At 37.9% G+C, this 17038-nt stretch overlaps 1 protein-coding gene across 2 annotated transcripts in view; it reads left to right on the top strand.

Moving 5' to 3' along the window:
* Window positions 1-17038, top strand: part of ME1 (malic enzyme 1) — a 192965-nt gene that overhangs the window by 159339 nt on the left and 16588 nt on the right. For both annotated transcript variants that reach the window (XM_082668816.1, XM_082668815.1), the window contains exons 8-10: window positions 210-307; window positions 2047-2160; window positions 16627-16732. In XM_082668816.1, the coding sequence (XP_082524942.1) occupies window positions 210-307; window positions 2047-2160; window positions 16627-16732 (318 nt within the window). The remainder of the gene's footprint in view (window positions 1-209; window positions 308-2046; window positions 2161-16626; window positions 16733-17038) is intronic.

The raw sequence follows: 17038 nt of genomic DNA, 5'->3' as shown, positions 1-17038 counted from the left end.
GTCGTAAGTTGCTGTCTTAAAAGACAGATGTCAGTAGCCTGAGAATTTCACGTCAAATGCAAGCGTGGGGTCAGACAACCGCAGGTTCCTTTTCTGCACCAGTTACCCTGTTGTGTGATGATTTCAAGACATGAGTATCAGTTTGAGGCTTGGGATTCGGGATACAGCAGCGCCCATGTGAGGATTGCTCAGGGTGTTTCTTGTTGCAGGAACGGCATCTGTCGCAGTTGCTGGCATCCTTGCAGCCCTTCGAATAACCAAGAATAAGCTGTCTGATCAAACAGTACTATTCCAAGGAGCTGGAGAGGTACCTGCCTTATGTAGGGCTTACGTTCTCCTACACTAGTGAACATAACATTCATTCTAATTACTCATAAATTTGAAGTTTGAGGTAGTCTTTCAAATTTTTAGTTTATTGAAACTATAGGTTTTACTGAAAGATTCTTCAAATTAAGTATTGAGGCATATTAATTTTTCACAGGAGACTTTAGAGGCATAGAGATATTTTCACAGTTTTCAATTTGTAAGATTATCAGATGTTGCCGTGGGTTTTTGTTAGGCATATTTAAGGTGCCATGCAGGAACCAAAAAAGTTTCCAATGTATGACTAATTATATATAGAAACCTTTAAGTATTTAAGCTATTATAGCCGATGCTAACTTTTAGTATCCTCCAGTGTCACATACCAAAATTTTCTTAACTTGACTCACAATTCAGTGTGCACATTCATAACTATATAGAAGTTTCTTAGAAAAAATATTTTGAATTGAAGGTTCATCATGCAGTATAACCATTCACACGCAAAAGAACTAAAACATTTAAAATTGTTGGAAAGAGTTGGCAGGAATACAAAATAATGCTGTTTCCTGTTCTCTTTTTCTATGGGTTAATCATTTGAAAGAAGAAAATTAGACTCGTTATAATAACTCACCCCCAAAATAGAAATTAAAATGTCAATTTAGTTTGAGCTTCTTGTGAGAAAACTGCCAAAATCTTTTTAGAATTATAGAATGTAATAAATGGGGAAATGCTTCGTGGCTATACATATTTTAAGAAGCCTTAAATTTTCAAATTTAATATGATTATGAATAAATGTATTACACTGGAAGAAACTGTGTATACTGTCTTGGGTTTGATTTTACTTGTTCTTAAAGCAAAATACATGAAGCTAAAACTTACAAGATACAAACATGTGAAAGAATTCAGGGTGTAAGTCACAAATTTATTTTCATATCAGAATAAAAATCAAGGTTAAATTACAGCTCATTAAAATTTGATTTTTTTAAATTTCTGTGAATTGTTACATGCTGTACTTAATTTTAGTAAACTTCTTTAAATTTCCAAAGGGTTTTGTTGAATGCCACAGGCCAGTTCTTGGTACTCAGCAGGAGAGAGGTATTCATGGTTGGATGATTCAAAACTGGCCCTTGTTTGTCCCTGAAAAGGTTTTGGAAATTTCACAGATCATCTCCAAATTTATCATATACCAAAGGAGTTGTTTCCTTTAATCTTGCAAGAAATCTCACAGTACTTTCTTTGTCCAAATTAAGAGAGTAAATAAATGCTCGGGAACACATATTTTAAGTGTTCCATTTTATTGCCTAATTGGTCAAGTTCTCATCCAAATGACCAGGCTTCATTCTTCCAATTCAGTTAGCAGAGCTTGAACTGAACAATAAGCAATACAGTCTCATAAGCAAGGTTGAGCAGTTCATTATTTTAAATTCAATATTTTCTTATTAGAGGAAATCTTAATTGTATGAACAGGGTTAAAGATGCTGACAACCAAGGATATCACTGGTTTATCTGTGGCTCAGTATAAAGCAGCATAATAGTGATTGTGTTGTAATAAAAAGAGTAAATAATTGTCATTTAGCAGAACCCAAATGTGACAAAAATACTTCACTCCCAGTACAAGTGAAGAATATAGCTCTTTCGGTCAACAGAGCCATTTTGTACTTCCTTGTTCACAGTGACGAAATGAGGTAAAATGTAAGTCTTGATAAGGGATTATGTGGAACAACATGAAACATTTTTGTTTTTAAGGCTGCCTTAGGGATTGCACACTTGATTGTTATGGCCATGGAGAAAGAAGGTTTACCAAAGGAGAAAGCCATGAAGAAGATATGGTTGGTGGACTCGAAAGGATTAATAGTTAAGGTAAGAATTTGTCATTTTTAACCAGATACAGTATTTTAATCAGTACCCCATTCTGGACGCCCATCTCAAAGACAACTACTGTTTCCACCTACCTCACCTCCAACACTGTGTTAAAAGAGTGGCCATTGCACACGAATGACCATGTCATACAATAATGCGGGTACTCTTCTGAATAAAGAAGAAAACTATGGCTCGGCTATCGTATCCGTCTGTGATGTGAGTAGGCTTTTTACAGCTCCATCGGTTGTCTGCCCGTGTGAATTCGTTTAGTTTCCAAGTGAGGTGGTTTGAGACTGATACGGGTGAAACACTTCAGTCCAGCTCCTTTCACTAAGGGCTGCCTGTCAAATTGCACACTGGCTGGAAAGAAAGAAGGAAAAAAATGAAACAGCTCTTTTACCAGCTACTTTCTCTTAACCAGAGTCTTGAGAGTTTTCATGGTAATTCCTGAGAAGAACTTTAATAAATGGGCTGTTTCAGTGTTAACTTCCTTGAGGTTGTCTCCCAGCTTTAATAGAGACAATAGTATCCACGTTATAGGGTTATTGTGAGAAGCTAAATAAGAGTAGGAAGGTGACCATGACCCAGTTATAAGGCGTTATTATTACTGCTGCCAGATGTGCACATCACTCACCCTTCCTTAAACTGCCAGAGAAAATATACTTGTAAATCCCCCTTCCACATGAAGGAGAATTTTTTTTTTTTTTTTTTTTTTTTTGCGGTATGCGGGCCTCTCACTGCTGTGGCCTCTCCCGCTGCGGAGCACAAGCTCCGGACGCGCAGGCTCAGCGGCCATGGCTCATGGGCCCAGCCGCTCCGTGGCATGTGGGATCTTCCCAGACCGGGGCACGAACCCGTGTCCCCTGCATCGGCAGGCGGACTCTCAACCACTGCGCCACCAGGGAAGCCCTAAGGTGAATTTTTTAAAAAATCAGTGATAAGCAATGTATCCAGGAATTTAATAGAGAAACAAATGTGAATGTGTGCTGACTTTCTGGAAAGCTATTTTATGTGTATCCAAGAGTCTTTGAAAGTTTATGCTTCTGATCCAACAGTTTCCATTCTGAGAATCTTTACCATAGCGATAGAGATGTGTACAGTGTTTTATGTGTGAGGGTGTTATCACAGCACTATTTACATTAGTGAAATGTTTCATCATACAGTAATTATAATAGTGATATGTTATACTTACCTAAATAAAGGATAATTGTGACATGAATTGGGGAATAGCCCCTGTAATATACAGACTTAAAGTTATTTTCAAAGAACTATAAATAACCTTAAAGGATTCATAATATAATGTTAGGTGAAAATAGGAAAACACTATATTATATGTAACTATTTTGCTTTAAAAATTGAGTTGTATATGAAAGAGAAAGAAATGCATCAAATACATATTACTTTAAAACTTACTTTTAGTGCCTTTCTCCATATTCCAGGTTCTCCTTAATCATTGTGTTTCTTTAAAGCTAGAAGAATGTTCATTTTTAAAAAGATATAGATCAAGAAATTTTGCTTTAAATGAAGAAAAAGTATATGCATAACTGTTTGTAGAACATGAGTATCTATAAAGCTGTGAAACAAAACAGAAAGTACCTTTATAACATCTCCTGGGACCAAATAATAATAATTTTATTAATTTCATTAACAATAAATAATAACAGTGTAATTGTTTATCGTATATAAGAAATAAAGTTTGTTGGCTTAAAAATTCCTATTGCTTTAAAGAATCAGCAAAACTATAAAAAATTGTACACTGTGGCCTCATGACGTATACTGTCATGAAATAAGAACATTTACTGAGTGAAATCATCTGTGGCTCAGGCATTATACTTGTGGGGACACAGTAAGGCCCTTGATCTCAGGAGGCTCCCAGCCTAGTGGGAAAAACTCAAACAAGCCAAGAGTTACAACTCCACGTGACAATGTTACAGAAATATGTCCTTGGTGCCAGGGGTGCACAGGACATGGTGCTTCCATCACACTAAAGGGAAGAACAGGGAGGCTGAGGACGGTTCCAAGACAAGGTGTCTTTCCAGCTGAGTTTGAAAGGAAGAGTTGGGAGCTGATCTCGAGTCTCCATAGACATCTTAAACTTCTTATATGCAAAACTGAGATAAGGGAAGTTGAATGGCAAGTTCACTCTGAGATCTTGATTGAAGCTACGGATCATGTCTTCTACCTCTCTATCTTCAAAGCCCTACCGGTGTCTAGTAATTGACAATAAATATGTTGTTAATAAATGAGTTAATGAATGAGTGCCTTCCGGACAGAAGAACAGCATTTGCAAAAGAAAATGTTTTGCGAGAAGAGACATTTAGGGATTAGGTTTGAAAGGACTCAAGTGATGACAGGTGATGAAGGCTCTTCTAAATCCTGAACGTGAGCAGTTTTCAGCCTCTTGTCACTCTGATGGCCTTGTGGAGGATGGACTGAAATGAGGTGCAGCTAAGAAACTAGTTACAAAGCTGTCGCAGTAATACAGATCAAAGTTAATTAAGGCCTGAAATAAAGCAGTGACTAAGAGGGTCGGTGAAAGATGTTTGATTCAGTAGATGTTTAGGATACAGGATTGGCGTACTTAGTAACCGATTAAATACGGAAGGAGAAGTAGAGCAGAGGAAGGAATCTAGCAGGACTCCTTGGGTGTATAGGTAAGTGATGTGGCCATTAATGTTACAAAAAAAAAAAAGGAATAAAGAATAGGCCAGTTTAAGGGAAAGGTAATGAGATCAGTTTCGGACATAGCAAGTTTAAGGTGCCCATGGAGACCTCAGATAGAGGTGTCCCTTTGGCAGTTGGAGAGACTAAGACTGACGCTCGGGAAAAGGACCTGAGCTCCAGAGGTGGAGATTTGAGGATCATCATATGTATATAGTGGGAGCCATGGAAAACGCTGTACAAACTGTGCTGTACTTAGGGATGCAATACATGCGAGAATCAGAAAAGGTGAAAGCCCACGACGGTGGTTTTCTTTCATGATTTCTCATGACATTTCAATGGGAAATCTTCAAAAAAATACATAGATTTTAGCATCTCAAGTACTTTTAACTAGATTAACTGAACTGAGACTCCAAATTCCATGGATTACAATACTTGGAAGGACATGTATTACAGCATGACTAGTATTTGGAATAACTGTGAAATTGTTGCCTAGACCTAATCAGTCACTCTTACTTCATGTCTTTTACTTGCCAAAATAAAGAGCTGCATATGTTCTGCTTGCCAAGATAAATAAAGTTATGTTTTAAAAGATTCTTATATATTTAATAGTTTTTGTGCTATTTAATGTAAGAGAAACTTCAATTCACCACTTTTTCTTTCATGTTTTTAAACCGTCAAAATTATAATGTTGATTTTTGTGGCAGAACTAATAAATCTTAGAGTAACTACTAAACTGGTATAATCTTGCTTTCAGTTTTGCATGATTTTTTGGTGCTTGTTATCCTTTATTCTTAGTATTTTTTACAACCTCTCTTGAAAACCAATAATAATCATTTTATTAATTTCATTAACTTACATACAGTTGTTTATAATAGGTAAAAAATACCTTAAAGTTCTAAATAAAATTTTTTATTAGTCGAACTCCTTCAGTCTTTAAACCCATAAAACCCAAACTATAAAGTAACACTGTGAGGTTAGCGCATTTATGGAGTTATGTAATCATCAGGCTAGATAATTAGTATTCTAATGTGTTGTCTGTTTTCAGTTTTTGTTTTCAACTCCACATCTATAGTATTTTCTATCACTTACCTCATATCCATATGTACTATAATTATCAATATCTTAAATAATTCATCAGTATCAGTAAGGTTGATTGAAATGGATTATTTGGTCACTGATAATACTCAGATATCTTAGTTTAGTGTCTTACAGCAAGAAACAGTTGACATACTATTTAGCCCACTAAGATTAGTACGTTTTAATATAAACAAACTAATACTTGGTTTAAAAGAAATCCTTCCAAACTAAAAATTAGAGGGAGAATAAATACAGTAAAGAAAGGATAAAAAGGAGCGCTCCCAGCATGACTAGTATTTGCATTTCACAATGTTAATTTGGAGCATTTTTAGGGAGGACAAGAAGCCACAAAACAAAAACCAATCCAGACTTAATCTTTTTCTTAAATAAATATATCTTGGCTTTCACTCATAAACCAAGTGAATGTTAATGCAGGAAACTCCAAAATAAAATGTAGGGTATTAATAGGTATCATGAAGGATAGACTTCATCTAACACAGAATAGGACTATAGTATTTTATTTTATTTTTATTTTATTTTGTTCTGTTTGGCACAGTTCTGTTTTCAATTATTTAAAAAAGTTTTTTGCTTTACAGTTATAGTTAAATGTGTGGTTCCTGTAAGAAAGAGATAGTAACTAAAAGTATTTTATATGTTGCAAGGGTAGTTGTTTCCTTCCTGAGAGTTTAATCTTTAGGTCTAGGGCTTGAAACTCCATGCTGTATGGAAAAAGTTTTCCTTTCCCCTGTGATGTTATCAGAATTTTAGCCAGTGATACTGTCACCACCTTGAATGATGGTTAATACATTGCATACACTGTGGTTTAAAAAAAAAAAATTCTGATTCCTAAGGAACTTTGAAGCATGGTGAAAAGTATCTGGCTTGCTTTTTTTTCCTCCCTCTTTTCCATTTCTTATTGAGCATATGATCACTATATATGTAGGTACTAAAAAGCGCAGAGGCGGAAGTTATATACACGAGTCTTTCAGACAGTCAGAAAATTATGGACATGGACTTTTAGCAAATACAAAATTAAATACTGATGGAGTTAACCACCTGTTATCTTCCGTTATGACCACTCTGCACCCCTTTGTTATGCTCTAACGTGGAAAACACTTTTGTCACATCGTTCATCTTCTTTTAGTCTGTCCTTGAGATGACGAAACTGAGCTCTGAGCTCTTCAGCAAGCACACACACTCGCGCTGCGAGTGAAACGTTATTGACTGACAGGTTCTGTCTTCAGATAAAGAGGGGCCAGATTCAACTCTGATAACCTATCGACATGACAACAAAAACAGGCCAGTAAAATGGGGCAGATTGTCCAAGCAGGCACGGATTCCAGAGTTCTTCTGGTACCTGTGTGTAGGGAGGAATGCATAGTTATCAGTGGCAGTGCACAGTTATTTTTTATTTATTTATTTTTTTTGCGGTACGTGGGCCTCTCACTGTTGTGGCCTTTCCCGCTGCGGAGCCCAGGCTCCGGACGCGCAGGCTCAGTGGCCATGGCTCACGGGCCCAGCCGCTCCGCGGCATGTGTGATCTTCCCGGACCAGGGCACGAACCCGTGTCCCCTGCATCGGCAGGCGGACTCTCAACCACTGTGCCACCAGGGAAGCCCCCACAATTAATTTTTTGTACCTCTCCTGGGTCATGAAATGCTACCTCAAAATCCTGACAGTCTTTGCCACCTTCCTCCCTACCCCCAGCAGAGCAAATGTTGCTTTTGAGAAAGGTAGTAGTTCAGTATGGTTGTATCTCCTGTACTAAGAATCAGCACAAAACAAGGGGTGGCGGGGGGGAAACCAAAGAAATAATAATATTCAAAAGAAACTCCCAGCTATTTGTAGTACATTTGGTGTAATTAGAGACTCTTAAAAAAAGAAACACCATAGAATTTGGGGTTTCTGAGATAAAAAGTGCCCACATGCACGTTGCCAAATGAAGGTACAGTTTCAGCAAGGGATCCTGAATAGGGAGACTGAACTGATAAGAAATCTATATCCACATTCAGCTGAAGTGATGGGCGTAAAGAAGGTAGATTCCAAATTGGATTTTGAAAGGAGGAGAAAATTGAGCCATTGGCACAGAAAATCGAAGTCCAAAGGTAAAAGACATTGGCCTGAGTATTACAGATCTAGAGAATGTCACATTCCAATAGTTTTAAATCTAAACCAGATCATCACATCAACTTTGAAAATGGTATAGAAAATACTTGGGAGACCTTTATTTTTGTCTTTTGATTCTTCTGTTTTTGGCAAGTAGAGCCCTTGAGCGATGCTGGTTTGCATGATTTCTGGCCTTCTTTCAGTACTTATTCTCCCTTCGTTCCTAAGTCACCACCAAGAATTAAGCCTTTGGGGCTGAGGCTATAGGTAATTTATGTTTCTTGCTAGATGGATGTCTTCTGGCCAAGTTCTGGCTTTAGTGGCTAGGAGCTGCCAGTGCTGTTACTATGATTAATAAAGTAAGATGTTCATGATAAAAGCATGCATCTTTTCATATAACGTTTATCTACCTTCTTGATGATTTGCTGCTCGTTCCAGGAACCTTAGGTGGTTTAAACACGTTAAATACTTTTCATTATATCTCGGGTTGCCAGCCAGAAGAGCACGACTAGAAATCTGTGCTTTTGCATTATTCTGGAGCTTTCCTCCTTTAGAACTCATCATTTCATACTTTTTTGAAAACAGATCACATACCTTTTAAAAATGCTTCTGGTAGAGATCTGATAAATCCTTTAGTGCAGTGATTCTGAAAACTGGCTAATCACTTGAATCATCTGAGAAGCGTTTTAAAAATACAGATTCCAGGGCCTCGTCCTGGATTTGAATGAAAATATCTGGCAGCAGGGCTCAGGAATCTATTTTTCCTCAGGTGAGTCTGGCACTCAGTTGGCTTTGGAAAGTCCAAATCAGGTTTTTTTTTTTTTTTTTTTTTTGCGGTACTCTGGCCTCTCAACTGTTGTGGCCTCTCCCGCTGCGGAGCACAGGCTCCGGACGCGCAGGCTCAGCGGCCATGGCTCACGGGCCCAGCCGCTCCGCGGCATGTGGGATCTTCCCGGACTGGGGCACGAACCCGTGTCCCCTGCATCGGCAGGCGGACTCTCAGCCACTGCGCCACCAGGGAAGCCCCAGGTTCATTTTTATTACACTGTCTTCATCACCAATCCAAACCGTTTTCTAGGTGGAGAAGCCAACATCTGTAGAAGTATCAAAGGACTTGCCCAAGGTTATGAGTGAATGGAAGGGCCTAAGGCCTTCTCCACACTGATCCTGAGTCCCACGTTCAATCCCCAACACATGTAGATGGCATTTATTGTGGCTAATTGGGGAGCTTTTCTTTCATTTTTTGTATATCATTGAAGGTTTTCAGAAGTAACATAAATGTATTTGCTGTTCGCTATTAGAATGTATTCTGCTACTAGTCATTTATTCGTGTCCCTAAGCCAACAAAATTTATCACAATTTATATCAATTTATCTTGACCATGATCGACAGTTGTGAGGACAACATTGTAAAATACATTTTTAAATGTTTAATTTCCTGTTTGGGATAGTCTGGGATAGTAAGCTCAGGAAAATATTTTGAATTATTGAACTAAGAAGATGACGATTATGTCTCTCCCACCTTCAGATTATTCAACATCTTTTAAATTCATTTCACATTATGGATTTGTAGGTCCACATTCAATATGAACGGACTAGACCCTCTTCTCTCATTTACATGCTACTTGTAGCAGCTGTTCAATTCATATTATGCAAGGTTGAATTTGGTTATTTCAGCTGCTAGTAAAACTTTTCTAAGACTTTTACTCTCATGCTAGTTTCATTTATTTAATATATTTATTTATTTATTTTTGGCTGCGTTGGGTCTTCGTTGCTGCGTGCAGGCTTTCTCTAGTTGCGGCGAGCGGGGGCTGCTCTTAGCTGCGGTGCGCGGGCATCTCGCTGCGGTGACTTCTCTTATTGTGGAGCACGAGCTCTAGGTGCACGGGCTTCAGTAGTTGTGGCACACGGGCTCAGTAGTTGTGGCTCGCGGATTCTAGAGCGCAGGCTCAGTAGTTGTGGCGCACGGGCTTAGTTGCTCTGCCACATGTGGGATCTTCCTGAACCAGGGCTCGAATCCGTGTCCCCTGCTTTGGCAGACAGATTCTTAACCACTGTGCCACCAGGGAAGCCCTCATGCTAGTTTTATTTTCTCATGTGGGAGGCTACTTCTTGGCTTGGTAATATAATGAAAATGAATAGATTTCTTCTTCTTTTAAAAAATTTATTTTTATTTATTTATTTTTGGCTGTGTTGGGTTTTTGTTGCTGCGCACGGGCTTTCTCTAATTGCGGCAGTTGGGGCTACTCTTCATTGTGGTGCGTGGGCCTCTCACTGTGGTGGCTTCTCTTGTTGCGGAGCATGGGCTCTAGGCACATGGGCTTCAGTAGTTGTAGCACATGGGCTCAGTAGTTGTGGTTCACAGGCTCTAGAGCACAGGCTCAGTAGTTGTGGTGCACGGGCTTAGTTGCTCCGCGGCATGTGGGATCTTCCCGGACCAGGGCTCAAACCCGTGTCCCCTGCATTGGCAGGCAGATTCTTAACCACTGCACCACGAAGGAAGCCCTAGATTTCCATTTTTATGGAGAGCCTATGCAAGTTTATTTAAAACTGTATAGCAGAAGCAGTTTAGATATATTTTCATTGGCGTGTTGTTTGTCAGTAGCTAAATGGTCAAGAATGGGTTGTTTCCTCAGACTGGGAACACCTTCACTGTGAGCTAGTAATTCTTCTGTTTCTTACTGTGGGCCACAGTGCTTTACCATGGATTGTGTGGAATCTATTGTTTTGTGAGCCCAAACATTTTCTAAAATAAACAAATCTGTGGTACATTTCCTCTTAAACTATTTCTAGTACTTCCTATTCTTATTTTGTTAATAACCCTGAACATCTTATAAATGTCCTTTTTGCTCACAACCCTTTCAGTGGGCTTTCTGCTTCCTATTTCAAAGTAAACCACAGATAAAGATTAATTATAATATTCTACTGTTATTAAAGAAGAAAACTTGGTACTAGAATGCATTAATATAACATTGAAAGAAAGTTCCAGGACATATGGTAATTCCTTGACCATATTCAGCACTGGTTATTCCTTTGATGGAATGTATTTGCATAATACTTAAACTTTGTCAGGTGGAAACCAAAAGACCAAGAGGCAAAACCCAGTGATTCATTCCGTCTTCTCTAAGAGATCCGCATTTTATCAGCAGCTCTCAAGATTACCTTACGTTGCATCGAGATGACTACAGTTGGTTTGGAGTAGGTGAATAGTGATCCTGAGATAGGTTTTCTTTGTTAGAGAACCTAGCAGAGGTTCTAGCATTAGATAACCTGAAAAGCAAATCTCTAAACCTTTGAAGAAGTGAGCACCAGGCCGAAGTTTGAGGAATAGTTCCTGTAACACATATCTGCATTAACAAGGGAGCTGCTGTCCCTGCCCATTTGAGAATCAGGGTCTCGGCCACAAACAAGAAAGTTGCCAGATATGGTGGCTGCCACCCACTGTTCCTTAGCACCCACCTGTTGGTGGTGGACTAGAAACTAGAGACTGGAAACACAGCTGCCTGGAAACAAACACCACCACCACGAGCTTCCAGAAGAGCCGTATGGCTACCACTTCATGATGTGCATTTCTCCTTCAGGGTCCTGTGAAGGCACATTAGCTTGGTGAGTGCTCTGTGTAAAGCAGAAACCCTAGCTGCAAGGAGTCTGGGGCCTATAATTTAGCCCTTTAGGCTCCATTGTACTGGAAGTAGTGCTAGGAGCAATTTGCATTTCTGCAGTATTTGCCATGTAGGACCTGAGTGAGATTTTAGTGTAGTTACTTGCCTTTATACCTGCAGTTGAGTATATGTGTTTCTGGGAAAGAGTAACAGGCCAAAACTATGTTAGCTTAGAATTCTGGAAGCTGAAGGTTATTATTCCCAGGAAATATATCTCCCCAAGCTGCACCTTTGTTTAGTACGTGTCCTAGAAATTGCCTCGTTGTGAGAATGAGAATAGTCATGAATTTTAGTTTATACTACTTCCAGAGAGAGTTCAGAAACAATTTAGGTAAATACTGGAACTGTCAAATGGCTCCAGACTCTTATTCCTATCCATGACCAGAATTTCTCTTTTTTCTAATAACGCAGGATTATTTTTTGCCAAATAACCAAGCAGTAATAAGGGCATTGAGGTAGCAGGTGGATTGCAAAAGTGTTCTCATCAAATCATTTTGGGGAAAGGAAGCTCTTTTTTATTTTATTTTTTTAATTTTTATTTTTTATTGGAGTATAGTTGATTAACAATGTTGTGTTAGTTTCAGGTATGCAGCAAAGTGATTGTTACACATACACATTCTGTTTTTTCAAATTCTTTTCCCAGTTAGGTTACTACAGAGTACTGAACAGAGTTTCCCGTGCTGTACAGTAGGTCCTTGTTGGTAATCTATTTTAAATATAGCAGTGTGTACATGTCCATCCCAAACTCCCAATCTATCCCTTCACCCCTCGGTAACCGTAAGTTCATTCTCTAAGTCTGTTTCTGCTTTGTAAATAAGTTCGTTTGTATCATTTTTTTTTTTTTTTTAGATTCCGCATATGAGCAATATCATATGATATTTGTCTTTCTCTGTCTGACTTACTTCACTGAGGAACCTCTTATTTTCAAAGAAACAGATAGGAATAACATTGGGTAAAAAGAAACGGTGGAATATGTAATCAAAATTAAAATCATCCCGAAATAGATAACCAACAAGGACCTACTGTATAGCACAGGGAACTATACTCAATATTTTGTAATAGCCTATAAGGGAAAAGAATCTGAAAAAGAGTATATAACTGAATCACTTTGTTGTACACCTGAAACTAACACAACATTGTAATTCAACTGTACTTCAATAAAAAAAGAAAATAATAAAAAAAAGAAAAACAAACTAAAATCATCCCCTGTATCAGTTAGCTATTCCTATGTTATCGAAAGCCACAAAATCTCAGTGACATACGAACAATAATTATTTATTTTCTCACACACCTGTGGGTCAGAGTGGGTGGCTGTGATGATGCTACTGGGTGGCTCTGGGCTACAGGTTGGGTCCAGGTCTGCTTCACAAGGCTCGTCGTCTGTGGACCAGCAGGCTGGCTTGTACTTCCAAAGCAGTGGTGATGGTACAAGAGAATTACTCTTAAGGCCTAAGCTTGGAACTGGCACACTGTCATTTCGGCCCACATTTTATGGACCAGAGCAAGCCTCATGTTCAAATCCAAAGGCAAGGGGTCGGAAGTATACTCTGCCTTTTGTAAAAGGAACTGTAAAGTATCATGGCAAAATCACTGACACAGGAAAGAGATGATGAGGAACTGGGGCCTAAATCAAAATCTGAATTATCTTTTTTTTTTTTTTTTTGCGGTGCGCGGGCCTCTCACTGTTGTGGCCTCTCCCATTACGGAGCACAGGCTCCGGACGCGCAGGCTCAGCGGCCATGACTCACGGTCCCAGCGGCTCCGCGGCATGTGGGATCTTCCCGGACCGGGGCACGAACCCATGTCCCCTGCATCGGCAGGCGGACTCTCAACCACTGCACCACCAGGGAAGCCCTATCAAAACTTTTGGGGGAGGATTCTTGTGGCATGCAGATACCTCTGTTTTCTTATTTGTGACTAATTAGCATTAAGCCTAGCTACTTTTTACATGCTAGGATGATGCTTAATTAACCTCTGTGATTGAGATATGTAACTGAAATAAATTTCCCAGCTGTGAAGCTAAGAGAGTAGAGGATTGGGGCACCAGGTAACCTCACCCCCCATTTAGTGCAAATTGTAAAGATTTCAGTATTGTAATAATTTTTTATATTATTAAAAGGCAATTTAAAAATCTTATAAATACGAAAGAATGGTTTGAGAATATTTAGTGGTTACTCACAAAATCAGTCTAGGTGTACATCAACTATTTGTGATAGACCTATGACAAGTTGTAAAGAGGCTATGATGATAGTTAGGTTTTATGGAATGATTTGATGCTGCCTGATGAAAGTACAGCAACTGAATTTATATGATTCTCTTGACTGAGTTTTTCTTTAATAAACATGATGAACAAGAATATAGACTAACGATATTTGAGCTAATGTTGCTAGAGCCTAGAATGTTCTCTCCTGAAGTGAATATGAAACAGGAAACCAAATTTGATTTGGAGTGAATTAAATAAGGTGTTTTAAAATTGAGATATAATTGACATATAATGTTATATTAGTTACAGGTGTACAACGTAATTATTCAACATTCGTATATATTGTGAAATGATTACCACAATAACTCTAGTTCACATCCATCATCACACATAGTTACAAATGTTTTTTCTTGTTATGAGAACTTTTAATATCTACTCTCTTAGTGACTTTCAATATACAGTATTATTAACTATTGTCAGCATGCTGTACATTACACCCGCAGGACCTATTTATCTTATAGCTGGAAGTTTGTACCTTTTGACCCCCTTAACCCATTTTTGCCTCCCCAGCCTCTGGCAACCACCAGTCTGTTCTCTGTATCTATGAGTTTGTTGTTTGTTTGTTTGCTTTTTGTTTTTTCAGGTTCCACATATAAGTGAGATCATATAGTATTTGTCTGTCTTTGATTTACTTCACTTGGCATAATACCCTCAAGGTCTCTCCATGTTGTCACAAATGGCAAGATTTCCTTTTTTATGGCTGAATAATATTCCTGTGTGTGTGCATGTGTATTTTCTTTGTCCATTCGTCTATTGATGGACACTTAGGTTGCTTCCACTTCTTGGCTATTGTAAATAATGAGGCAGTGACCATGAGGACACATATATCTTTTCCAGTTAGTGTTAAATAAGATGATTTTTCAGTTTCTCAGATGTAGTATATTTTGATGTGCAGGGAAGAAAAGGTGTAAGATAAAACTTTTTAGAGCCCAGGGGTCAGTAATGGTGAATTCTGTTATTAGGATGCTGTTAGCTCTAAAGTCATGCTCATGACAGAAAACAGTGATACAGAAATAGCACTTTCCAGCACTTTCCACTACAAAAAAGGGTACTAGAATTATAAGTGCTAGAACTATGGTTTTTTCTTCTTCACAAAAATTTTAATTATAACAACTAACTTTGAGTTGTTGTTAAAAACTGGGCACAGTCCTAAGTGCTTTAGATATATTATTTAATTTGCTAAAAAGCTGATGAGGTAGAAATTCTAATTATTCTTATTTTATAGATGAAACGAGTGCAAAGAGGTTCATATGTTTCAAGTTATCTATAATTCACATGTATTACTTTTAAAAACAAAAATAAAACGATAACTTTTTTATAAAAATTTTTGCTTTATATTAGAGTATAGTTGATTTACAGTGTTGTGTTAGTGTCAGGTATATAGCAGAGTGATTCAGTTATACGTATGCATATACCTATACTTTTTCAGATTCTTTTCCCATTTAGGCTGATAATAACCTTTTAAAGCAAGAATATTGTACCATCTTCAGGATTAACAATTTGCATACAAGTTGACATATACCGTTTGTAAAGTGTTTTTTCCAGGGCTGTACTGTGCTGTATTATTGGAAAGACTGATTTCTAGCACCTGTCTTGGGCAAATTGCTTGATATCTCAGAGCCTCTGTTTCCTCATGCAAAAACCTAATTGTATTTGCCCTACTTTTCAAATTGGTGAGGGGATCAAATGAAATATGTGAAAACAACCTTTAAGCTATAAAGTACCATATAAAGTTAGGTAGTGATTTATTATGTAGTCAAAATCTTAAAAATTTGTAGGTAGAATATTATTATTGTTATTATTATTTTAATAATTTAAAAGTCAAGCTTAATACGTAGTGCACTTAATTTAGCTATTGCTTCCTGGGAACAAAAAGCTATTGTATCACTCATTCTTTGATGAAAGCTTCAGTGAAGTAAGGAGATTGAATAATACATGAATGAGGAGAATTCTAATTTGAGCAGATTTTTATTCCTGGTCGTAGAAGTTTGGATGAGAATTTCATCTTCAGATCTACTAATTATGTGGAAAGATACAATACTGAAAGAGCAGAAGAAAAAAAAAAGGAAGGACCAGATTTTCAGCTAACACTCCTCTCCCCCATCCTACGTTCTTTTTTGTAGCTAGGATATTAAATTAGATGTTTCCTAGATAATAATACATGGTACAATTATAATCAAAACATTACAAAATAAAAACATATAAAACTAATAATTATGTAGAACATCAAAGTATGATATAAATATGGCATCAAGTTCCATTCTTAGTGAGTAGTTCAGCCGCTAAAGGCAACTCTGCACACTCTAAGACACTGCTTTATCAACACAAATCGTGTCTAGTAAACAATATCTTTATTTAAATGATGTTTTTCGTTGCTCTTTGTTAATGCCAGTTTCTCATAAATGTCTGTAGAGTTAGGATTTTAAATATTAAATAATAATTAAATAAGGGCAAGACTTTATTTTGTTCACTGTTATATCCCCATTGCCTAGAACATTGTCTGAGACAAATCTTTGTTGCAAGGGTGAATGAAATAATACTCTGGTAATTGGAAAGGAGACTTTAAGAACAGCTGGAAGACATAATACATAAAAATGTTAAGCATAAATATGGGTAATATGCATAATATTCTGAAATTTCTTTGACTCTCACATGTTTGGCAGATTTATCATTCCTTTTTATTTGCTGTACTTAGGGACGTGCTGCCTTAACACAAGAGAAAGAGGAATTTGCCCATGAACATGAAGAAATGAAGAACCTGGAAGCCATTGTTCGAGATATAAAACCAACCACCCTCATCGGTGAGCTTTGGCTTCTTCCTCCCCGCCATCAACCCTACCTCAACCCCACGTGGGCTTGATTTGTTTTCCTACTGCTGAATTTTGAGACATAATTTAGCTTTTTGAAATTCTAACCTTTGGCGTTCGCAAACAAAATTACGCATTCCCTGAAGCAACAGTACCCCCTAGAGGCCTAGATTTGTAAATGCAGAGCCGTCTTAATCTTACTGATGATCCCAGCTGAAGTGTGCGGTTCCCTCTGCTCACTCTGTCAACCTGCCAATACCTGGCATATCCAGCACTTTGCCAGGCTTGATTATTCCAGAT

Source organism: Grampus griseus, assembly GCF_964374135.1.
Source record: "Grampus griseus genome assembly, chromosome: 13".
NCBI lineage: Eukaryota > Metazoa > Chordata > Mammalia > Artiodactyla > Delphinidae > Grampus > Grampus griseus.
The sequence above is the reverse complement of the archived record's forward strand: the minus strand, read 5'-3'. Positions and strand labels throughout refer to the sequence as shown.